This window comes from Brassica napus, chromosome C1, assembly GCF_020379485.1.
Source record: "Brassica napus cultivar Da-Ae chromosome C1, Da-Ae, whole genome shotgun sequence".
NCBI lineage: Eukaryota > Viridiplantae > Streptophyta > Magnoliopsida > Brassicales > Brassicaceae > Brassica > Brassica napus.
In genome coordinates, this window is record NC_063444.1 from 43771615 (window position 1) to 43797562 (window position 25948).

General features: G+C 34.5%; 3 protein-coding genes and 1 long non-coding RNA gene across 4 annotated transcripts; 1 reads left to right on the forward strand and 3 right to left on the reverse strand.

Annotated features, from left to right (window-relative positions):
• Window positions 1-7635: 7635 nt before the first annotated feature.
• LOC111198888 lies at window positions 7636-10158 on the forward strand. Its single transcript, XR_007318640.1, has 5 exons — window positions 7636-7873; window positions 7957-9342; window positions 9437-9529; window positions 9608-9776; window positions 9847-10158. It is a non-coding gene; the product is annotated as an uncharacterized LOC111198888 (long non-coding RNA).
• Window positions 10159-14378: 4220 nt separating this feature from the next.
• On the reverse strand, window positions 14379-15162 carry LOC106428937 (putative defensin-like protein 233). The gene is made up of 2 exons (XM_022690699.2): window positions 14988-15162; window positions 14379-14829 (listed from the first exon to the last, which is right to left on the reverse strand). The coding sequence occupies exons 1-2, from the start codon at window positions 15052-15054 to the stop codon at window positions 14576-14578; spliced, it is 321 nt and encodes a 106-aa protein (XP_022546420.1). The 5' UTR covers window positions 15055-15162; the 3' UTR covers window positions 14379-14575.
• A 6026-nt stretch (window positions 15163-21188) lies between these two features.
• On the reverse strand, window positions 21189-22862 carry LOC106428932. Its single transcript, XM_013869680.3, has one exon. It carries the CDS (start codon window positions 22621-22623, stop codon window positions 22009-22011), a length of 615 nt encoding a protein of 204 aa, XP_013725134.1. The 5' UTR covers window positions 22624-22862; the 3' UTR covers window positions 21189-22008.
• A 1010-nt stretch (window positions 22863-23872) lies between these two features.
• On the reverse strand, window positions 23873-25091 carry LOC111213558. The gene is made up of 4 exons (XM_022715343.1): window positions 24685-25091; window positions 24439-24556; window positions 24066-24368; window positions 23873-23899 (listed from the first exon to the last, which is right to left on the reverse strand). The coding sequence occupies exons 1-4, from the start codon at window positions 25089-25091 to the stop codon at window positions 23873-23875; spliced, it is 855 nt and encodes a 284-aa protein (XP_022571064.1).
• Window positions 25092-25948: the final 857 nt, after the last annotated feature.

The following is a 25948-nucleotide window of genomic DNA, read 5'->3' on the forward strand; positions in this document are numbered from 1 at the left end:
ATTGAAAAATATCCGCACATGCAGGTTAAAATCTAGTATTGAAAAAGACGTTTGTCAGTCTTGCTCAAGTAGATATGTGTATAACTTTTTGTTATCAATGCTCGTGATATATACTAACCACACATGTAAACCATCTTTTTTATATAACCACACAATAAAAGTCATTGTTTCGAGTTCATTTGAGAGAAAGAAACATAAGGATTATGCCAAGTCATCAGGGCCGATTCCTGACAGTGGTTTCTTTTCCGTATTTTGAATATAATTTCTTTTCTTTTTTACTTTTTTTTTCTTTTGCTGAATTTTTATAATTGTATTTGAGTTTATGTATTACTAGTCACGTGTTCGCGCTTCGCGCAGAATATTATTTTATTAATGTTAAATATGATGTTTTTGGATGATGTAATTATGTGGTCACTATTTATTTGTAAAGAGCATGATTTAGTATTTTATTGTGTTATGTACTGTTAGGTTATAGGTTAATATATTATGTGTTTCTCTTTTCAATAATGTGTTGTTTTGTGTATAGTAATATTTGTTAGTGGTGAATTGAGCTTCAGGTGTAAAAACTATTAAATTACAATAACTTTTCATTTAAGCATTTGTTATTTCTAATATTAACGGTTTCAGCGTCAAAATTGTATTTCATATTTTCATATTTTCATATTTTGAACATTATTCTTTTTTTTAACAACGTCGAGCATTATTCTCGTAAGATGTCTTTTTCGGCATATTTTGACTTGAGCCGTCACCATCTATGTATTTTTTTACATTTCCGGTATGGGTGTTTCTTACCATCACCGGAAAAAGACTCACCTTCGTTTCTCTTGTTTTTTATCGTCTTCTTCTCTTGTGAGATTATCTGATATTTGTTGTAGATCAGGTTTATGAGTTCTCAGTTGTGCGGTTGTTTCTCATGATGTTGTACGCTGTTCTGGTCAATATTTGTCCTCTTCTTCTTTAGATTTGGCTAATGTTAGGAACTACATCTCCTTGGGTTGGGTCAGAGTTTAGCTGTCTTTTATGATTCCTTTCTCGTAGTTGGCTTGCCGTTGATAGTTCATGCTCGTCTTGGTTTTCAAGATCTAGTTTTTGGTGATCTGACGTTTATGTTCTCTTCATAACTCGAGGATGACTCCACAGTTTGCTGATTTTGTGTAGTTTCCTTTCTCTCTTTGTTCTCTCATCTTGTTACACTTTTCATCGCTGGTGACGTCTCTGGTGGCTCTCCATTTCGCTATGTTTGCCACTCAAGGTTTGCATAGTGTTTTCTTTCGTGTATGTTTTGTGGGGTTGGAATATTATTTCTTGTCTCAAACTTGAGCTTTGGTTTCTCTGTGGTTGGCTTCCATTCTCCCTCCTTTAGGTTGTTTTTCTTCTTCTCATGCTTCCCTTGGTATAGGTGTGCGGAGTTAGTCTATTGGAGCTTTCGTCTCTTCTATTCATAGCTTTTTGGTTCTTCATTGGCATGGTGCCTTGTATGTGGTTGTTTTGTTTGTGAGGTGCTTCTTACCTTTTAGCTGGTGGTTATGCTTTAAGCATGTGTTTTCCAGTTTCGTGGTAACTTTGGTCTTCCGGTGATTACTCTTCCTCTAATCCGTTTTTTTGGTTTTTTTTTGGGTTGGTGTTTGATCTCGTTCATTTGTGTTCCACAATTTGTTGATTTTGTGTAGTCTCTTTTTCTCTCTTTGTTCTCTCATCTCGTTACACTTTTCATCGCTGGTTGCGTCTCTGGTGGCTTTCCATTTCGCCATATTTGCAACTCCAGGTTTGGATTTCTTTCGTGTATGTTTTGTGGGCTTCGAAGATTATTTCTTGTCTCAAACTTGAGCTTTGGTTTCTCTGTGGTTGGATTTCATTCTCCCTCTCTTATGTTGTTTTTCTTCTCCTCATGTTTTCCTTGGTATAGGTGTGTGTAGTTAGTCTCTTGGAGCTTTGGTCTCTTATATTCAGAGCTTTATAGTTCTTCATTGGCATGGGCGCCTTGTATGTGGTTGTTTTGTTTGTGAGGTGTTTTTTACCTCTTAGCTGGTGGCTCTGTTTTAGGTATGTGTTTTCATGCTTTGTGGTGACTTTGGTCTTCCGTTTATTATTCTTCCTCCGATCTGTTTTTTTTTTGTTTTTTGGTTTTTTGGATTGGTGCTTGATGTGTTCATTTGTGTTCCACACCTTTATTGAGTTAGTGGTACTATAATATTTTGTTTTTTCTTTGTGATGTGGGGATTTAGATTTAGATTATGCGTCGTATTCTATTTTTTCTTAGTTTAGTTATTTTATAATTTTTAATAGTCAAATAAATTTATAATCTGTAATAAAATAATAGAAAATAGTAAAAATAATAAAATAGTAAAAGTTTATGTTATTTTTTAGTTGTGAATAAATAAAATATTTATAATATTTTATTTTTCCTTTATTCATCTTTAATTTTACTGATCAATAAAATAGATTATAAAAATTCCTATAATAATGGTTACTGTAAGAAAGATTATAGTGCACAATTAAAAAATATTAAACCAAATTGCAATCGTGTAAAAGAAGAAGAACCTAAAATGTAAAAAACTAAAAATATATGGGGACATATGTCATCAAACCCCTATGCCACTTGTGATAAGAAGGGAAAAAGCCAACTTTATACATAAAGATTGAATTCTATTATATATTTTCACTAAAATATTATTTACTAACCAATTTTTTACCAAACTCAATTTAGATTATGTATTTACAAAAAAAAAAAAATACTTTCTGCTATATTTTTGGTCGTTCAAATTAAATTTTAATTTTTTTTATTGTGTATTAATAATTGGTTGTATTAATCAACTTTCCTCTTTTCCGTACACTACAAGAAATAGTTCAATTTTTGACCTTTAATTTCGTTGGTAAATGGTGAGAAACACTCTTTACTGACCACTTTTTTCCACATAAACTCGTCAAAAGAGTTCCTTCAGAAATTGACTATGGTCGGAAAATGGTCAGAAATTTTTGACTGAACTAAAAAGTCAAAAATGTCGTCCGAAAACAAACGTCAAAAAATGGTCAAAACTAATTATCCACTTTTTGATAAATTTCTGACCACTCTTTTTATTGATTTTCTGATAATTTTGCCATATGAATTTTTGACTACTATTTAATAATATTTACCAGATTGTTAATTTAAATAAATCATTACATTAAAAGTGAATTAGTAAAATTAATGAAAATTGAATAAAAATTTATCTTAAATAAAAAAAATTGAAGTTTAGCAACATAAGAATACATATTTTAACAAACCGAACTAAACCAGAAATGATTTAAACTTAATTCCATCATCATCATATGATGGAGGGCACTCATCATTTCCGTCATTATTTTGACTCCTTTGTTCTTAGTTTTGTCCTTCTCCATGGTCTTAATGAATCCATACCTAATTTTATTTTGACATAAACGATAAGATAAATTAAAGTGTCAAAAGAAAAATAGTTAACAAAAACAAAAACTAGGCAACTGTAATCTAGATTTGGGTAAATATTAAGTTCGGATCTCTATACAGAAATTATGATAATATATAATTCATTTACACCTAAAACATGGATCTAACCTTGCAAGGAATAGAGGAACAATGGTAGAAACAAGGCTGAGATGGACAGTGATAACAGCAACATTAAATCTTCTCAAACGTAGCCTGCAATGAAAGAAAGAGAGGTCGTGAGTATGGAATTAGATAGAAGAAAATATCGAAAAATAAGAAATAAAAAAAGGATTCCAAGGAGGTTTGTCTAACTAAAAGAATGAAAAGAGGCAGAGGAGGAAGCTAAAGGATGAGAATGAGAAAAAATGTTTGAGATCTAGGTTAAATTGACGATATCATCACAAAATGGTAAAAATGTGGTTAAATTGTTTTGGATCATTTTCTGACTATATGTTTTGATTAATAAATTCTAACTATTTTATGACCATTTTTCTTATCCGTCATAAAATGGTAAAAATAAGGTCATAAACATTTTTGATCATTTTTGTTGGTCGGAAAGTGGTCAAAATTTTCTGACCACTTTTTGACACTAAGTTTAGTTAAAAAGTTCTAACTATTTTGTGACCATTTTTATTTTTCATCACCAAATGGTCAAAACAAGATCATAAATACTTTTGACCATTTTTCTTGTAGCGGTAAACTGCGCAAAACATGAAACAGGTCCATTATTAAGTGTAGCCCAATCGACAATGCAAAGCTCACTTTGGTAACTATTTTCACAGAAAATAGTGAAACAGTAATGGTGATGTGACGGGTTGAGAAAAAGGGGAAATGAAGAACATCAAAGAGAGTGTGATTTCTTTTATAGTATTAGGACTTTCCAACGGTAGTATCTAAAGTCTTCTTGTTGCTCTTGGTTCTGTAAGATGGTATTGTTGTTGTAGTTGTTCTCCACCTGTGATGGGACATAATTAGTATCCCACGAGAGACATGGTTCTTGGTTGACATTGCTCTGAAGAGGTGGTGGATGAGGAAGGGGAAGAGTGGGTGAATCTTCTTGCTCTTTTCCTTCGTCTAGAATTTTCAAGAGTTCGTCAATGTCAATTGTAAGATTATCATCTGCGCCATCAAAAGCAATATCATCCAATGGATGACGTTCTTGGTTGTCGTTGCTCTGAAGAGGAGGAAGGAGAAGAGGATCTTGCTGATGTTGATTGACGTAGCCACGGCCATTCTGATAAAAAATATCTTCCAATAGATACTGTCTTTGGTTATGGTTGCTCCGCAGATGACGATCTACAAGAATATAATCTTCTTGCTCTTCTTGGTCTTGTTGTTGTTGCTGAGGTTGATTGACGTCGCCAGCTTCTTGCTCTAGCATAGCAAAACCAGCTTCTTGTTGCTCTTGGTTTGGTAAGACTACGTCGTTGTTATTGTTGTCGTTTTTCACATCAACCTGATGAGCAGGGACATGGGGTTTGAATCTCTCGGCACTATAAAGTAGTCTGACATGACACAAGACCAAATCATGGAACTCATCACCATTCCTGTGAAGGGAATACTCATACATGTGCCAGTCTGTCTTGTCCTTCTCTAACCAGTGCCGGTCCAGATTTGCCCGGTGCCTAAAGCAGACAACAAAAATGTTGCCCTCTAGTCATAATTAAAATATACTATATTTTTAAAAATATAATCAAAATAGTGCCAAATATTATTAAGATTTAAGTTAAATGATTACAAAATATCGAAAGATTATTTGTTACTTATCTTGTCTGTTTTTATTTTTCTATTTTAAGTTTAGGTTAATAATACTAAATTGAATAAAATTTATACAAATAAAAAGAAAAATAACAAAATATATAGCATATAGATAGAGCAAAACATATAAATACGATAACACCAACTTTACAACTTTTATTGTTTTTATAGATTTTCACAGCATATTTAATCTCTGTGATATTTTTAAATTTTATGAATTATATGAATTTCTAACAATATTACAAAACTTACAAAAAATACAGAAAGGAAGTACATGAAGCTCTAGAGCTACTTGGACAATGATCAACCACAATGAAACAATGGAACATGAACAACTGGCAGTCCAAATTAATTGTTAAAATATCTTATAGTCACACATCTGTTTTAGCAAAACCGAAAAAAATTAAAAGAAAGATGGAAAAGATAAATCAACCTTTAAGAAAACAAAAGAAATAATTAGGTTTTGTTTGATTAAATTATCTATCTAATAATATATTACTAGAGCTTGACTCGCTCGCCCGAGCGGGTGTTTATTTTTGTTTTTTTATAAGTAAATTTTTTGTTTTGTATAAATAGTATACATATATTTATAATTTAAATGTATATGTTGGTGGTTGACCCGTAAACCGTACAGGTATTTATTTTTACATTTTTATGAGTAATTTTTTGTATAAATGGTATAATATATGTGATGACAAAAAAAGGTATAATATATGCAATGAATCAATCAAAATAGTTGAGGTATATGTATATTTAGTCGTCTGCCTAAATCAATAGTATTGATGATACTGTTATGAATATAATTTCCTGCTTAGCTAGATTATAGAAAGTATTACCTAAAGGCTAAATCTATCGTACATGGTTTTATTTAGAATAATAATTTATTGGTAAAATAGATTATAGAAAGTAGTTTAGACCCAAATATATAGAAAGATTACAATTTAGCTGACAAATGATTGAGTTTTTAATAAATAGGAAATATTCTTAAATATTTTTGTGATAAAAATTAATTATGTTTATTATTTACGATTTTAAATAAATTGCAAAATTTTGTAACAATAAATTGTCAGTTATGATTTTGAAAATGTGTGGAGGGATGTTTTTCCTTGTTAGTTATAATAAGGGTAACCTAAATGTAGAGTAGTATATAGTACTTAATGTTTTAAACAGACATATAAAGAATAATAAATTTGATATAACATTTTTTAAAGCAAAACATATATGTGTGAAGAAGAAATGCAAATAAACTGTTTTGCTGTGGATTGAAGTTAAAGACTTGGCAACTTAACTAATATGTATAGTATTGATAAGATGAATGGTAGAATTAATTCAAAGTGAATGACTATCACGTGTGGAAGCAATTAAATGTGTGTTTCTATGTAATCAAATTCGTATTTAGTATTTACTCACTTTAAATTTTAAAGAATTGATTTAGGAATAGTTTTTAGTTTAGGATGGAATGATTAATTAAATTAAGAAAAGACAACTAATATTTAAGGTATACTTATTAATTATTCAAGTGGCATTACCTTGTAAATAATTTGTAAGTCTTAGGGTCAATTCAATTTTGTACTCCTGTTTTAATAGATTAGATTTAATACAATCTAACATATACTAAAAGGGTTATATGAGGAGTAGTGAGTGTGTACACGTAGGACAATTAAATCGGCCAATAGGAGAACATCTCTCCGCCACGTCACCTCTGCTTGTGACAAAGCAATATCACGGATCTGGTTAACCCGATTTCACAAACCCTAATCCCACAATTGAATCGTAGATCGATTCCCTTTCACTCGCTTCATCTTTCACGTTTCCCCTTTTCGCGATCTTCATCACCTTCATCATCACGTTTAATGTCTTTCGTTTCACCTCCCTCTCCATCTATTTCTTATAAACCTTTTCACCATTTCCTGGTTCCAATCAAAATCCAGAGAATCCTCTCAGGAAGCCAAATCCGCATGAAATTGAATGGCAAATCCCCACCGATCAGACATACCGGCTAAACCGGTGTCTCCTCCACCAACTCTGTCTCCGGCGATTCAGACTCCTCCGAGAAACACAAAGTCAACCTTTTGATTTCTATGGAGCCAAGTTGATATTATTGATGGTGGCTATCGTTGGAGAAAATATGGCCAAAAAGCGGTCAAGAACAACATGTTCCCCAGGTTCTTATTCCTTCATCCCCTTATTAGCTTAGTTAATCTTCCCTTTTTATTTATATATATTGTAGTACTGGACACATATGCTTGTGCTAATCTCGAACCAAGATCGAGTCTATATTGATTGTAACTTGCAGACTTCAAACTATTGTCTCAAATGATCTTTATAATCCCCAAAAAGCTTAAAGCGGGCAATGGAGTGGACCTTGAAACAGCAAATGGGCGACACAATTTCAAAAATAAGGTTATTTTTCTTCTTCAATAGATTTTAAGTTCAAAAAGTTTAACAAGAACTCATAAATACCAAATCAAATTTTATTTACAGAAATTTTCAGATCCGGCTACCGTCACTAAATGAAAAGATGAAAGAATGGTAAGATTTTATTGCTGACTTCATTACTATTGCCGATTGTTTCTGTTCCCTCAGAAAGCTTTTTATACTGAAGAAACACCGTTTCAAGTACTCCATGGTCATACTGGAGATGTCTTGGACTTGGCATGGTCAGACTCAAATGTGAGTTTTAGGTCTTTTCTTTGTTTGTTTGTTTTTTTTTTTGAGATTTCTTGATCGTATGAATTGGGTATTGGTTTTTGCAGTTGCTTCTTTCAGCTTCTAAAGACAAGACAGTTCGGCTATGGAGAGTTGGTTGTGATGAGTGTCTTCATATCTTCCATCATAACAACTACAGTAACTTTTTGAACTCTTAACTCAGTTAAAAAGAATCATGTCGGGTATGAGAGTGACTCATACCAGACATGAGGAGGAAAAAGACTTATGTTCAGCTCAATCCTCTGTGCTTGTGTGACAAGTACGTTTATATATGTATATGTATGAGGAGGAAAAAGAGCAATATTATTAATAGTCAAGGACTGAGATTGAAGTTGGCCTTTCCACAGCATGGACTCATGTTTCAGCAACTTCATGAAGACAATGCTCATCACTTACCTTCTCATACCTCTCCCCCTTCTTGCCCTCCTCATCTCTTCTATGGAAAGTCTCTCTCTCTCTCTCTGTGTGTGTATATACACACAATTACACATGTATATACCAGTATGAAAAGGGTTTAAGACTACCAAATCATGATTTGAAGTGTTAAACCATTTTTTTTGGTGTAGGAGGAGGAAACTACATGATCAACAGATCAATGACGTTCACGGGAGTATCAGACCACCACCATCTAACTCAAAGAAGCCCGACCACGACGAAGACAATCTATCAGATGATGGGTCCCATATGATGTTAGGAGGGACGAAGAAGAGGCTGAATTTAGAGCAAGTTAGGGCATTAGAGAAGATCTTCGAGCTAGGGAACAAGTTGGAGCCTGAGAGGAAGATGCAGCTAGGTAAGGCCTTAGGGTTGCAGCCTAGGCAGATTGCGAATTGTTTTCAGAACAGGAAAGCTAGGTTGAAGACAAAGCAGCTTGAAAGAGACTATGATACTCTGAAGAAACAGTTCGATGTTTTGAAATCGGATAATCATTCTCTTCTAGCACACAATAAGAAACTCCATGATGGGTTCCATAGATGTCAAAGCTCGAATCTGGGGTTTATCAGAACAGAGGGTCGTCGCTTGGACCGATGCTCATGACTCCATTTCAGCAAGTTACCAACACAACGGAAATGTAATTTTCTTTTCAGTTTTGCTCTGTTTTGGAGATTACAAAGTTCGCAGCTTTGTTCTGTTTTTAAAATCGCAGCTTTGCTCTGTTTTTTTATACAGCCTTCTAATTTTTTACGCTTCGGAAAAAGCAAGATATTTATCGATACTGATCAGAGTTTAACCATTTCTTTCTTGCACAACTCTGTTGGAGAGTGGTTGGAACAGATGGGGCAGCAAGAAATATTTTTTTTGTTGGATCCATCGCTTTTCAGGATGTAGCACACAAGGTCTCTGCCCTTAAAGTTTTTCTTAACAGGGGAGACATGGCAAGACTTAAGGAGATTCAAGAAGCTTTCTTACAAATGAGCGCACCAAAGGCTCTGGTAATAACTAGACATATAATTATTTTTTTCTTCCCATCCTCTGCTCATGCTTTTCTAGATGCATCACATGATGAGTTTTTGAACTCTTTGGTAGAGAAATGAACTGATTCACAAACTGAGAAGTGAAAGAATGTTGTATCATGGAGATGAATCAAGCTGGAACCGATCATGGATGGCAATTAAGAAGGTAACAATCTCTTAAGAGTTTGTTGTGTGTAAGAAGGGAACCAAGTACTTTACTGATCTTCTGAACATCAACATGTAGCTCTGGGCTTCAAAGTGGAACGTGAGAGCTTACGTCAGTAGAAAACTAGAGTTGACCCATGATGCCGTCTGCATGTCGGTGCTGGTTCAAGAATCATGTGGTGATTATGCTTTCGTCATTCACACAAACAATCCTGTCACTGGTGATCCTTCAGAAATACACACAAGAGGTAAATTAAAAGACCTTGCTTCCTTTTTATGCTTTTCTGAGTAAAATAATCAAGAACTTGCGTTTCTCAGATTGTGAAGGGTTTGGGTGAGACCTTGGTTGGAGGATATCCAGGACGAGCAATGAGCTTTATCACCAAGAAAACAAACCTCAACTCGCCAACCGTGAGAAACAAAAAACAGATAGTGTTTGCATGTTAACTCCAGTAAGTATTTGAGCTGTGCAGGTGATCAGTAGTTACCCAAGTAAGAGGATAGTTCTGTACTCTAAACCCTCTATCATGTTCTTAGCAGGAATGTTGTCAAAGTCTGTACACATTAATACCAAATAATTGTTTTCCCCCTAAGTAATAGACAACCTATAAAAACCATTGTTTTCCTTAATGTTTTTTTTTTGTTTCTCTTAATTGTTGGACTAAACATATATCAATAAGTCATGTTCCTAATTTAATAAAATAGATTTTTTTTTAAAAAAAAATAGGTTCAACCTTTTTGAAGTTAGAAACTTTTTTTCAACAATTTTATTTTTCATGCATACTTCTATACTTCTAGAAAGATTAGTTTCGTACTAACACTTTAAAAAAAATGGTAGTCACTAATTGAGTAATACAAATCCAAAAGATAGAATTAATAAATAAGTTAGGAAATCAAAATTTAAAATGATTTTGAGTTTAAACCTGATTTTTTCTGCTGTAATAATATTTTGAATAATAAAATGTGTGTTTTTATTATTGCTTACATTTTACACTTTTCCGGGCTACACCCGATTTTATTTCTATAAATTGTTAGTTGTTTTCAAATATTGAGTTATTTCTATTGGAATATTTAATTATATATGGAAAACAATGACAAATAAAAAGTATTAAAATAAAATTTAAATTATTAGAATAATTTATTATCATGTTTCCAGGATGAGATTTTAGTTCAATGCATGAGTTTGAGGAAAAATCTCGACAACAAATAAGATCATCATCAACAAACCACAACTAATAAAAAAAACATCCCATCATCTTCCAACCTATCTATGTATTCCAAAGTCAATCTTGCTATTTAGCCAAACTAATATAACAAAAATATTGCATAACAATATGACATAGAAAAACTACATACAACATAAATCAATGCATCGAACTCCACTTATACTCAATCTTACACTTCTAATACTTTAAAACATGTTTATTCTTTATATTTTTTAGTCCACACAACAAAATCAAAAATAACATATCAAACACAATTTTCCGCGCGTAGCGCGGACAAAAGATCTAGTATGCATAATAAGAAAAGTAAGGGTTGTTGAAACGTTGCCTGAATGAATAAATCTTTAATAGATGTTATTTATTAGAGGAGGAAAAAATAGGAAAAGGAAAAACGATACCTGGATGCCTAGAACCTTTCACATGAAACAGAGCACTATAAGTTTAACACCACTGGACTAACGTGAGCTTCACAGATTTTTGGTGCCCTTAAAATATCTATTATTTGTGGCGCCTAAATCCCTACCTTTATGGGCTTTAGCCCAGGGCCGGCCCTGTCTCTAACTCACCAGCCACGTTCTTGTTAAACACTAGTTTCCTCTTGTAACCCTTCGACTCCTTGGCTTTGTTCTTTATTTCTTCTCTCTTACCTATTGATTTCCACGTGCCCCCTAAGCTTTCTCCGTTACTCGGTACCATCCGGCTCACTGACTTAACACCTCTTATCTTCCTCGGAGCAAAATAGTATTCATTTCTACTATACAGAGGGTTCGTGTCGTGATGGAGAAGCCACGGCGCGTCTCCGTAGACGTTCAACGTTTTTATGAAACCGCTTAATTAACAACAATACCATCTTACAGAACCAATGAGGTTCTCCCATTGGAAGATGAAAAAATTATTTCCACTAACTAAGGTTCTTAACTTTTCAAATCACTTTATTAATTACTAATTTAATCATAAGAGTCTATTAGGGGTTATAATGGATGGATTTGCTCTTACATACTTTCTTTACAAGTGGCAGTTTCTTATTTGTTTAATTTATTATAAAAAGAAAATTTTAATTATTCACTGTAATGTATTAAATCTATATATATAAAGTTGGTTTTTTCCCTTCTTATAACATGTGGAAGGGGGGTTTGTTGACATGTGTCTTCATGTTTTTTTTTTGTATTTTAAATCCTTCTTCTTTTAAATTATTACAATTTACTCCATAAATTTATAATTGTGTACTATCTAATCCATCTCGCACTTATTGGTCCGAAATAAATAAAATAATATAAATATGTTTTAAAATTTTAAATTTATTAATAACTAAAAATACATAAACTTTCACCATTTTATTATTTTTTTACTAATTTTTCTTATTTTATTTACAAATTATATATTTATTAATAATCAAACTAAGAATAAGAAATTAGAGCACCGACACAAATAACCAAGAAAACGAGCCAGATGGAGAATAATAATCGAAATGCCAAAGCCACCAAGAAGCAGGAAGATATATGCTTAAAGCACCAGAATCATAACCAGTACCTAAAAGGTAAGAAACATCTCATAAACTAAACACGAACATACAAGACGACCATGCAAGTGAAAAAACACAAAGCTCTGGATAGAAAAGACCAAAGCTCGAAGAGACTAACTCCGCACACCTATACCAAAGGAAACATGGAAAGAAAAGAAACAACTTGAGGAATGGAGAATGGAAGACAACCACCAAAAAATCAGAAACTAAACTTGAGACCAAAAATTACCTTCCAAGCCCACATAGCATACACGAACGAAAACATTATCTAAACCTCGAGTGGCAAACATGGTGAAAGGGAGAGCCACCAGAGATGCGATGAAAGCTGCAAAGAGATGCGGGAATAGTGAGGGAAAGAGAGACGAAACAAAATCAGCAAACTATGGAGCCGCCCTCGAGTTATGAAAGAGAGCATAGAAGTCAGAACACCAAAAACTAGATCTTGAAAACAAAGACGAGCAAAGACTATTGACGGTAAGCCAACGACGAGGAATAAAACATCAAAGACGACTAAACTCTGACCCAACCAAGGAGATGCAATTCCTAACATCAGCTGAAATCTAAAGAAAAAGATGCAATCAATATTGACTGGAACAGCCTACAATACCGTGAGAATCAACCGAACAACTGAAAACTCAGAAATCTGATCTACAACAAATACCATGTAATCTCACAGGTGAAGAATCCAAAGAAAAACAAGGGAAAGAAGTGAGTCTTTTTCCGGTGATGGTGAGAAGCACGCACACCAGAAAGGTAACGAACTACATAGACGGTGACGGCTCAAGTCAAAATATGGGAAGAGGACAAAAAATATCTTAAAAGTTTTAATTTTCAAAAATATGAAAAAATATAATACAATTTTAACGTTGAAACCGTTAATCTTAGAATTAATCAACAAATGCGTAGATGCAAAATTATTGAAATTCAATATTCTTTTACGTTAGAGGTTCACTTCACTATTAACAAGTACTGTACACACAATAACACATTATTCAAAAAAACAAACACAAAATATATTAACCTATCACCTACTACTATATAACACATTAAAAATACCAAATAATGCTCTTAACAAATAAAAACGACAAAATAATTACATTATCCAAAAAATCATGTTCTTAGCAATAATAAAACAATATTCCGCGCGCAGCGCGGACACCCCCTAGTAACAATATAAAAACGAGATGAGAAAGTTGATCAAAAAAAAAAAGGACAAGATGAGAACCTTGTATGCTTCTAGACCAATTAGCTTGCTCTTAAAGCATCAGCATCAGCAGTGATGATCTCTTTTAGTGGAAAAAATTATTAAAAACTAGAAAATAAGAGAGAAAGGACAGAAAAAAGGAAGAGTCAACTCGTTATAAAGATAAGCTGAGAACATCTCCAACACTACTTTACTTTTTAAGTTAAACTCTGTTATAGAGTAAAATCTTCTCTAACCTCACTCTATATCCCATTCTAAAATAATGCAACTCTATTTTTTACTATATATTTGGAGTAATTCTATTTTTTACTCTATTATAAAGTGAAATTTTTTTATTTATACTTTAGTCCTTTTGTTCTTTAATTTTTTTATTTTGTAACTATTTATTTGTGTAATTTAATTATGCAAACAACACATTATGTTCAACACAATATATATAAACGTTAGAAACTTATTTTATTAGCCAAAGAAAATAAACACTAAATTTAAAATAATTTTATAAGATTAGCCAAAAAAACAAGTACTAAAATGAAAAATAAGGAATATAACATAAAATTAAAATTATAGATAACTGGATTACTTTAAATATTAATAGAATAATAGCTAGAAATCCAATTTGAGAAATTTATCACTAATGGTGTTCTTACGTACTTGAACAATAGTTTAATTTCGCTTAATGTTAAATTTTTTTGGGCTTATAGATTAATATAATCGTTTTTGTGACAAAAAAAATTAATCAACTTTCTTCTTTTATGTATAATGTCTAATGTGCAAAACATGAATCGATAATGTGCAACTTTCTTCTTTGACCAAAAACAATAATCAATTTCTGTATAATGTGCAAAACATGAAGCAGATCCATTATTAAGATAGCCCAATCGATAATGCAAAGTCCATCTGGTAAATAGAGCCGTGGCCTCTTTTATCAATATAGATTTGGAAATGTCGATAGCAAACAAAAATAAAATAAAATGAAATTGAATGAAATACGCATATATAGTCCGTTATAATTGATAACGCATAATCTTATTGCCTTTACTAAGATGAAAAGAAATATAATTTGAAGAAAATAACATCAGATTACCACCAAAAACTCTGTTACGCTTTTCCGTATGGCAAACAATCACCGGCAACAACTCTGAGACATTGGCAGATATGTTGATGCTCTGTATGCTCATGACTATGTTTTACATTATGTCCTTCCTCACCTGATTTGTCAGGTTCCCAGTTTATACAGTTGCAGCGAACAAAGCGTCTTGTAATGTTCTTCGAAAGCATTTCTTTGAAGCATTCCTTTTTTCCTTGTTTGCTGCATTTTCCAGGGAATGGGATTTCATCCCAACAGTCCCCGTCTATTTTTATCAACCAAAATACATTGTTAGTTTATAAAAAAAATTAGTATATCAACGAATTTAATTAAGTCATTTTTTAAAACTCTTCTTTGCTTCTTTTTTCTTTCGGACATCATTTGTTGTTGTTAACAATCTATTAAAATGAATAATGTAATTACCTTTACCATGACTTAGAATGAAACATATGAAAACACAAGATACCATAACCAAAGTAGCACCCTTCATGATTCAAAATTTGATAAAGATTATGACTTGGAGAGTCAGTCTTGCTCAAGTAATAAGTGTAGAACGTTTTGTTGTCAATACTCGTGATATATTCTAACCACACATCTAAAACCATTGTTCTTATTTATATAAACACAAAGTAAAAACCAACCATTGTTCCGAGTTAATTTTAGAGAAAGAAACATAAGGATCGAGTCAAGTCAACTGGATCGGTGGAATCAGTATTCAAATTTTAGAAAACACTATTCTTAGTAAAATTCACTTTTCATTATTTTGGGAATTTGTTTGAGGTTTTAATTGTTTTCGCATCAGTGGTTTCTTTTTCAATATTTCGGTTTTTTTAACTTTTATATACCAAAACTATTTTTTCGTGATCTTATTAGTTATTACTTAAATTTAAAATCTTGAATCATCGAGAACAATACAAAATTTGTAATAGTGACTACAGCAACAACAAATCGCAATTACGATATATATCGTGATTCTGTGATTATGCCGCAAAACTATTAGCTTTGATGTGTTCAAGTGATGGTTTAGTCGCGGTACAATTGTAAATACATGTAATATCGTTTAGATATCACAAATCAATTTGGATTCAGATATTACATGTTATATGAGCGATGATCAAGCCACAAATCTAAACCGAATACTCAAGTTTAGCCTTTTCACACATTTTTAACATGTCAACACATCTAATACAATATATAGTCATCTACAATATTTCGCTCAGAACATATGAATGTATGTATAGAGTGTTGACATGAAGTAGAAGTAAACTGTCATGACTTGAGAAATAAGCTGTCAGACTTGAGAAATAAGCTGTCAGACTTGAGAATCAAGCTGCCAGACTTGAGAATTAAGCTAGAGACTTATAAAGTTTTATAAGACTTTATAAGGTTTTATAAGCTCGAGTATTTTATTGAAGAGAAGAAGAAGAGAGAAGAAGATCGTTCAAGATATTTTAAAACAATGAATATTTTATTATATTGTCTACTGAGGCAACTTGCCTTTAAATACTTGTACCCAGATCCACAATTAAATCAAGGAAACTATTATCTCCTTCTCTCTCTTACATTTTGAAATCTACATTTCTCTCATACTTTCCCTTTCCCTCATGTTCTTCATGTTCTTCATTCTCCAGAAATAAACTCTCAATAATTTTCTCATTCTAACATGGTATCAGAGCAATAAGCTCTTGAACCTCACAAAAGCTTCCGCAAATTTCTTTATTTCTTTCTCAGATTATCTTCAAAATCTGTTGGATACATCCTTTTATCCACTGGTCCAAAGGTCTTTCAAAAGAGAAGGACCTCACCAGAACTCAAGATAGAGGAGTACCTTATTCTCTGGAACTCAAAAAAGCTTCAGCCATATCAGAAAAGCTTCATCAAAGTCCAGTTCATCTCAAAATCAGTAGGAACAATCTATTGCCCACTGGTTCATATCTCTTCATGAGGAAGAACTCCAACATGGTGTTGTTTTCAGAGTACAAGAAGGCTAAGGAACAACATAAAAAGCGCAATATGCCAAGAAGAAGTGACTTGAATCAAGCCAATGTAATCAAGGAGTTTGAGCATCCATCGATTCAAGGTTGAACCATGTATTCATCTGTCATTGGTGGTTCAAATGAAGAAGGAACATGGAGAAGTACTGATAGTGCAGCCAACACTCATGGTCCAGCAACCATGAGTGACCTACATTCCCTTATCCAAGCCTTTATCTCATCAAAGAAGGCTGGTACACACTCTCTTGACCCTAAACATATCATTATAGATTCAGGAGCAAGCCATCACATGATTAGTGATAGGAACTTGATTAGTGATGTCCAGCCTGCCTCAGGGAATGTTCAAATAGCAAATGGTGATAAGATTAAGATAGAAGGGATAGGGAACCTGAGGTTGTTTGATAGAGAATCTACTGCCTTGTATATGCCTCAGTTTACATCAAACTTGCTATCTGTGAGAAAGGCTACTGTTGATCTGAGTTGTCAGGTTGTCTTCAGACCAGATGAGGTTGAATTTCAAGACTTAAAGACAGGCCAAGTGATTGGAAAGGGACACGTTCACAATGAACTCAATCATCTTCAGAAGATAGAGATGTCTAGACCTTCCACTTCTCAGTGTTTGGCTAGTACATCCAGTGGGGTTGATAGCACACTATGGCATGCTAGGTTGGGACATCCTCATACAAGAGCCCTAAACTTGATGCTTCCAGGTGTGGTCTTCAAGAATGATGATTGTGAAGCTTGCATATTGGGGAAGCATTGTAGAACAGTCTTCCCACAGTTTAGCACCATCTATGAAAGATGTTTTGACCTAGTTCACTCTGATGTATGGACTGTTTCATGTGTGTCCAGAGAGAACCACAAATACTTTGTCACCTTCATTGATGAGAAATCCAAATACACTTGGGTGACACTGATTCCGTCTAAGGACAGGGTGTTGGATGCTTTCAAGAATTTCCAGACCCATATCTGCAACCATTTCAATGCCAAGATGAAAATTCTAAGGTCAGATAATGGTGGAGAGTATACAAGTCATGCATTCAAGCATTATCTTGCTCAACATGGGATTACTCACCAGACAAGCTGTCCTTACACTCCTCAACAGAATGGAGTTGCTGAGAGGAAGAACAGACATTTGATGGAGGTAGCAAGATCAATGATGTTCTACACCAATGTTCCAAAAAGATTCTGGAGTGATGATGTGATGTCTGCTACTTATCTGATCAATAGAACTCCAACTAAAGTCCTCAATGACATGTCTCCTTTTGAGGTCCTAAACAAGACCAAACCATCTTTGGACCACTTGCGTGTGTTTGGATGCCTCTGTTTTGTGATGATACCTGGGGAGCTGAGGAACAAGCTTGATGCTAAAAACTCAAAAGCTATGTTCATTGGTTACTCTCCAACTCAGAAGGGGTATAAGTGCTATGATCCAGAGTCAAGAAGGGTTCTTGTCTCAAGGGATGTGAAGTTTGTAGAATCTAGAGGCTATTATGATGGAAAGAGTTGGGAAGAGCTCAAAGATCTTTCTCAATCAGCCTCAGATAGAGCAAACAACCTGAGGAGAGTAATGGAGAGCCTGGGAATCAGTATGCCCTCTTTACCAAGGGTGGAACCTGTCCCTGAAAAGGTACCATCTACTGCAGCTGATAGTGTTGAGAGCACTCATCCTGATCATGAGAGGGGCAGTAGAAATGTTGAGCAGTCTACACAAGCTCAACTTGAAGAGAACTCAGTAGCTCATGATCAAGATGAGATGCCATCAGAATCAGATGTTGAGACTCAAGTAGAGGCGCTAAGTGAAGGAAATGAAGCAGAACCTGAGCAGATACAGACTCAAGTAGAAACGCCAAGTGAAGGAAATGAAGCAGAACCTGAGCAGATACAACCTTTGAGAAGGAGTACAAGGATCAGGAAACCCTCACAATGGATCAATACAAAAGTTTACTTCAATGCTGAAGCTGTAGCTCACCCAATAAGTGCAGTATGCTTCCTTGCTCAATATCCAGAAGATCATCAAGTCTTCATCAGTGAATTGGATCAGGAATACATTCCAAGAACATATGAAGAAGCTATGCAACACAAGGAGTGGAGAGAATCTGTTGGAGATGAGATGAGAGCCATGATCAAGAATGATACATGGTTTGAGACTGAACTTCCAAAAGGAAAGAAGGCAGTGACAAGTCGGCTTCTCTTCACCATCAAGTACCTAGCTAATGGGAAACCAGAAAGGAAGAAGACAAGGCTGGTTGCAAGAGGATATACCCAAGTCTATGGAGAAGACTATTTAGACACCTTTGCACCAGTAGCTAAGCTCCACACCATAAGAATTCTGCTCTCTTTGGCTGTGAACTTGGAATGAGATCTTTGGCAGATGGATGTCAAGAATGCATTTCTACAAGGAGAGCTTGAGGATGAGGTGTATATGAGACCACCACCTGGTATGGAAGACATGGTCAAGCCAGGAAATGTCCTAAGGCTGAAGAAAGCAATCTATGGATTAAAACAGTCTCCAAAAGCCTGGTATCACAAGCTGAGTACAACCCTCAATGGAAAAAGGTTTGTAAAGTCAGAAGCTACACACTCTTTACCCTCACAAGTAAGCAAGAAATTGTGGTGATTCTGATATATGTAGATGATATCATCATCACAGGAAGTGACAAGGAAGATATCATCTCTACTAAAGTTTTTCTTAAGTCTACCTTTGATATTAAAGATTTGGGCGAGCTAAAGTACTTTTTAGGGATAGAAATATGCCGCTCTAAACAAGGGCTTTTCTTATCTCAAAGAAAGTACACACTTGACCTTTTAAAAGAGGCAGATGAACTTGGAGCAAGAGTAGCTAAGACACCACTTGAAGAAGGTTACAAGGTCTTGCGTGAGGGGGAGTTTGAGGATACTCCATTTGGCGACTTCAAGCTCTATAGAAGGATGGTTGGGAAGCTAATCTATCTCACCATTACAAGACCAGACATCTGTTTTGCTGTGAATCAAGCCAGTCAACATATGCAAGCACCAAAGGTTCATCATTGGAATATGGTGGAAAGGATCATGAGATATCTAAGAGAGGCTCCTGGTCAAGGTGTTTGGATGGGTTGCAACAAGAGTACAGAGATAGTGGGATATTGTGATGCTGATTGGGCTGGTGATAGAGTAGACATGAGGTCAACAACAGGCTATTGTACTTTCATTGGAGGCAACCTAGTCACATGGAAGAGCAAGAAGCAAAAGGTGGTATCATGTTCAAGTGCAGAGGCAGAGTATAGGGCAATGAGGAAGCTAACTAGTGAACTCATTTGGATCAGGTGCCTGCTAAGAGACTTGGGCATAGAAGCAACAACACCAATCACAATGCATTGTGATAACCAGGCAGCTATCCACATAGCATCAAACTCAGTATTCCATGAAAAGACTAAACACATTGAAGTTGATTGTCACAAGGTGAGACAAGCTGTGGAGCAGAAGATCATTTTACCATGCTATACTAGAAGTGAAGATCAGTTAGCTGATATCTTCTACAAGGCAGCAAGCACTAAAGTCTGTGAGTTCATTCATCCAAAATTGAGACTCACAGACCTCTCATGTCACTGATATCTCCTTCATGAAGTGTTCTACTTTTTTTCCTTGACTTGGGTTTTCTTCCAAAGGGTTTTACCTAGTTGAGGTTTTAATGAAGGAATACTTTATGGCTTCCAAGCTTGACTTGTTCCATATGGTCAAGTTTGAGGGGGAGTGTTGACATGAAGCAGAAGTAAGCTGCCAGACTTGAGAAGTAAGCTGCCAGACTTGAGAATTAAGCTGCCAGACTTGAGAAGTAAACTGGCAGACTTGAGAATTAAGCTAGAGACTTATAAGGTTTTATAAGGCTTTATAAGGTTTTATAAGCTCGAGTATTTTATCGAAGAGAAGAAGAAGAGAGAAGAAGACCGTTGAAGATATTTTAAAACAATGAATATTTTATTATATTGTGTACTGAGGCAACTTGCCTTTAAATACTTGTACCCAGATTCACAATTAAATCAAAGAAACTATTCTTTTCTTCTCTCTCTTACATTTTGAAATCAACATCTCTCTCATACTTTTCATTTCCCTCATGTTCTTCATATTCTTCATTCTCCAGAAATAAACTCTCAATAATTCTCTCATTCTAAGATACATATAAATGCATTTCAATTTGCACAAAATTTCAAAACCCAAATTTATTCGTTGGTTTTAAACAAACAACAACGAATGCCTAGTCTGCTCAGATATGCATTTGGATGCACAAAGGTACAAACTCTAATCAAACAACTGATATCTAGATATAACATTTTCAGACATACGTAAATAAACACATATATGGAGCATATACTTATTATGTCAACATTCGTATGTAAAATAGTAAATATTAACGTCAAAATTTCTAATTTTTTATAACGCTAGAAAAATATCCAGTTCTTTTTTTTTTTGTAACACTGGATGTATTGATAGAAGACAAAGACGTCCAAGGTCAGACCACATACGGTAAGCCCCTAAGCAAGCCCGCCCTGAGAAAGTCCAAAACAACATGAGCTGGAACCAGAAAAAAAACTTGACGGCCTGTAAAAAAAGTAATATTTCAAAATGATGCTGAGAGGATTTGAACCTATCATTTTTTGTACTATCACTTCATGGTTTAACCAACCAAGCTACAAGAAATTATATAAATTATTGGCCGAAAAAATATATATATTTTTACAGGGCCGGAAGCTTATGCTTCCATGGTTTCTGTCCAGGGCCGCTACTGCCCCTAAGAAAAGAGAAACGAAAAGCACAGAAAAACAGAGGTAACAAGGTTCAAGCATTGTATCAATATTTACTGCAACCCTGATAACCTGAAAGTACAACACAAGTGGCCTCATGAAATATCCAGTTCATATATTCAAAAACTTTACTGAAGGTATATTGGTTACACTTGCACCTTTTAAATATATAAGCCTATAGAAATCAAACTAGTAAAATCGTAAAAACAATGACAAGATCGTGGTATATAATGAAAAAAAGGTTTCAGAAATCACAATCAATATACTGAATACGTGAATGACACTTTGATTCTCAAAACCGTACGAATATGACAACATCAAGAATCCAAGGTTGCAAATATAAGTCTTTACGTGAATAATTAAACAAAGATAACCAACAACAACAGAAAGCGCTTATTTTACCAAAATAGAAAACAGAAAGCACCTATCCAAAACGTTGTTCAGCTAATTTGTTACAAAATTTTCAATTTGTTCAACGAATATAGTCTCTTAACAATCAATTACACTTTCTAAATTAACGTAGAGAATTTTCACTCAATAAATTTTTATTCATGATAATCTAATTTCATCAAGAAATGAGAAAATAATCCCCACCCTCCCACCAAAAATATTATTATAACTTCGTAAATAATCAGCAGAATAGATATAAAATATTTAGGAATAGATTTATTAATTAGGTGAGAACTCAATCATCTTCTTTTGCTGATAGTTCTTGTAAAACTTCTTTATAAACTCATCCGCCGCTTTGTCCACATGTCCGTTAGTCACGTCACCATCTTCCCGTAACGGGAACGGTGAGTCCGTCACGCGTAAAGGTCTCACTGACGCAGAACTCCGTCCAAACCCGGGCAAGTAAGGAGACAACGCCGTCAAAGCCGGCGTGTTATTGCCGGTTTCTTGATTGCCTCCGCCGCTGAGAAGCTCAACCACGGCTCTAGAGGTGGAAGTGTCGTCTTCTAGGGTCGGTGGCGCGTGACCGCACGTGAAGAGACTAATGTTGTTGTGAGTCTTCTTCTTGAAGGAGGCCATGTTAAAGGGAAATGAGTAGTTTGGAGTGTCGCTGCAGCTAAACTCGTATTCTTTCCGCGGTAGGGACGCGGCGGTGGCGGTGGTAGCTGAGGCTGGGACGCGGCGGCGGCTGTGGAAGATGAGATTCTTGCCGCGTTTTAGAGTGGCGTTAAAGTCGGCGAGGAGCTTTTGCTTTGAGATGCCTTTGTGTAACATGTACATTACAAAACGTACGATGTTCCATAGCTTCTTGCTTAATGGTACGTTCTTCTCCATCTCTGTAGTTAGAGAGATAATGAGATTATTTTTTTTTGTTGGTTTTGATATTTGCTTATGGACTAAGGATCAATGTGTGGGGTTTAATTTATAACGGGGGAAAGATAGAGAGAGAGAAGACTTTTCTACAAGTACTTCGACGTGGAACACTACATAAACATTTTTAACCATGACGTTAAATAGCTTTAGAAAATTAAAAACCCAAACAATAAAAAAGAAGAGGAAAATTTGGATTGTTAATCAACTTTTGCTTTACCTTAAAAAAAAGTGGGTTGCCATTCTCTCTCCGGAGAGAATGTGAATGTCCAAATGACCAGCGCGAATCGAATCTAAATGGCTTTCCGTATTGGGGTTGAAACTCTCTCGAATAATCAATTTTTGCTGTACGTTAGATTGCATTAAGTATTATAGCCATCTATATATGATTATTAGGTCGTGCTTTTTCTATATTATATAAATTGATATACATACAAAAATAAACTAGTGGGGGTGTATAATGACTTGGCCTTCTTTTATGATGGTATATACGTTTTACAACTGCATCTTTTTTATTTTAAAAGTGTTAATTTGTTGAAGTAATAGAATAGAAAACTGTATCATATTGCCACTGTGGGTAAACCTTTGCCTTTATACTTACTTTCTAGTTTGTCTTTAAAAGTTTAAATCTCACACCATTGGTGTAGTGACTACCATAAAGTTTAGGCAAGGAATTTAAAAACATGTGTAATTGAAAAGGAGGTCCAAGTTTCAAAGAAAGGCAAGTTCAACAACCCAAGTTTATGCAAATCTCTGCAATTACCGTTTTTATATTATACTTTAACAAGTAAGTGAAATTAACAGAGTTCCAAGATGAAATGGAGAATAAAAACATGACATGAAACCCTTGTTCGGAACTACGCCAGGCGCTATTCGGACGGCAGTTCCTGGCCTAGCGAGTTACCAAATAATCGGGGATTAAACGGGATATATGCGGGGTCTAGTTTTAAATATAATTTAACATATTTATAATATATTTAGATAATTTTAAATATGATAATACAAAATTTTAGACATAATTATATAACTTGTTATAGATAAACATTGTTTTCTCCTTTACACATCAAATTCAAAAAGTACAAAAACTTCCAATTCATGAGATACACAAAATAGATTGTCTTGATCTTGAGAACATACAAAATACAAAAAAAGGATCAAAGTCTTCATCCTTTTGTCTTCAGATCAAATAAACACCATGAATTGGGTAGATGTGTTAGGAGTTAGACCTTATAGCATACACCTGCAACAAAAGACATACACCTACAAATAAAAAGATAGAAAACAACGAAGATCTATAAGACAACTGAAACCTGTAACTTAACATACTAACCTTACTAAGTAAGATAAAATTACTAACCTTACTTAGCAGATTATGAATCATGAGAGAGAGGAACATCTTGATATACATCTGGTTCAAACTCCATGTCCACAACATATTCCTCATCTTCTTCAGACTCAAAGTCATCATCATATAAATCTCTTACCCTTGGAGCTTGGGTTACAAGTAGCAAATTAAGATCATTGTATATGTCTGGTACACGGCCCACAAGCCACTCTTCCACTGTATCTTCATTACCATCATCGAATATCACATCAGCATTTTGCTCTCTGGTTTTTTTCTGCTTCTTAAACAGCTTTGCATTGAATTGCACATAGACTAAGCTATTTAAGCGATTGGCATCTAGCCTATTTCTCTTTTTTGTGTGAATCTGCAATTAAAAAAGGTTGTGAATTTCAGAAATAGTCAGATTCCTAGAGAAAGAGAACTAATAAACTAACCCCTTCAAAGCAACTCCAATTTCTTTCACATCCTGAAGAGCTTGACGTCAAAGCAAGGATCCTTGTAGCCATTTTTGAAGAGTTGGTGTACCACATCCATATGTTGACCACCAGTTCCCTAAAATCACATCACTCGTATTGATGAATAAAGATCAAAAGTTAATGAAAGACAAGCAATGTGAACATAAAAACCTGGATCAAACTTGTCATCTTTAATCTCGCATCCTTTAAGTGCTAAAGTTCTACCAAATGAGCCACTTTTGCTCTTGTAGACTAAGCTCCTGATTGACAACCCTATTTTGCTTCTCAAAGTCGCCATGATAATAAGTCTCTACACAAGCTATGAATCCTTCCATGACTTCATAGTCTTTTTGAATTTCTGGATCTTTGTAGAAATAATATGGATTGAGAAAGTAGGCAGCCACATGCAAAGGAGTATCTAATCTATCTTTCATTTTCTCATCAATGATTCGAAAGATAGGTTGGTAGTTCTTCTCCAAATGATTTGAAGCTTCTTTGATAGAATTCTTAGCTTCGATAATCTCACCATAAATAAATCCAAGAGAAGGTACTTTCTCCCCATCAGCCAGCCTTAGAACCTTCACCAGAGGGCTGAAGATCTTCAAGACACTACTCCAAAACCCATGACTCATAATCGTGTCATTACAATGCTCCTTGATGTAATGGAGCATTCCAATAAAAAAATAAATTTTCTTAAATTTACGTTCTTTCTTGTCTATTTCAATACACAGACACCGTCTCTTCAGATATATGTAGCAAATGAACACAAAAAACACATCTAGGATCAAACAGGTGAAAAATAAAAACAATTCTAAGAAACTACATGTTCATTCCAAAGAACAATTGACTCCAAACAAGGAAAAAACGAAGACAAACAAAAGGACTAAAAGAAACCAAAAAGCTTACCATATGTATGATTCAGATCTATTCTCAAGTCTTTTACAGTCTTTATAGCCTCATCGTTGTGTCCATATCTCATGAAATAACATTTAACACTGGATACTAGCACACATCAAGATACTCTCTTTGTGTCCTCGGCGGATGCAAGAAGATCCTGCACCACATTAACAAATATGTTGTTGCTCTATATATTACCAAGGTACTGCTGCTGCTGCTGAGCTCAAGAGAGAAAAGGTCATCTGCACTTTCGAAATGATACATGTGTAAATTGGTCGTCGTCATTTTTCTTCTCGCTGCTACTCAATCCAGTGCTATGCCCCAAACCAATCCATTAATGGAGCTAATTTAACAACAACTATTTTATGGGGGTCAATTAGTTAATTTCTTGATATTTCATCTGACTTTAGAAAGAAAATACATGTAAATTTTATTATTTTTAAAAAATCATACGGGTCATGTGACCCCCCTTCTTGTGAGCTAGTTCCGCCACTGCCCATAGGTACCATCACTCCCCAGCTTATCCAGATCATTAATCTACCAGAGTTCTCACATTCCAAAGTTAACAATCTATGAAGATTAGAACCTCTAT

Excerpts from the sequence above, each read along its gene's own strand:
- LOC106428937 (XM_022690699.2), bottom strand. The coding sequence starts at position 15,054 with ATGAAGGGTGCTACTTTGGTTATGGTATCTTGTGTTTTCATATGTTTC. Across the intron at positions 14,830-14,987 it reads CATTCTAAGTCATGGTAAAG|ACGGGGACTGTTGGGATGAA; the intron begins GTAATTACATTA and ends TGATAAAAATAG.
- LOC106428932 (XM_013869680.3), bottom strand. The coding sequence starts at position 22,623 with ATGGAGAAGAACGTACCATTAAGCAAGAAGCTATGGAACATCGTACGT.
- LOC111213558 (XM_022715343.1), bottom strand. The coding sequence starts at position 25,091 with ATGAGTCATGGGTTTTGGAGTAGTGTCTTGAAGATCTTCAGCCCTCTG. Across the intron at positions 24,557-24,684 it reads GAGCAAAAGTGGCTCATTTG|GGAACTGGTGGTCAACATAT; the intron begins GTAGAACTTTAG and ends ATGTGATTTTAG. Across the intron at positions 24,369-24,438 it reads ATTGGAGTTGCTTTGAAGGG|ATTCACACAAAAAAGAGAAA; the intron begins GTTAGTTTATTA and ends TTTTAATTGCAG.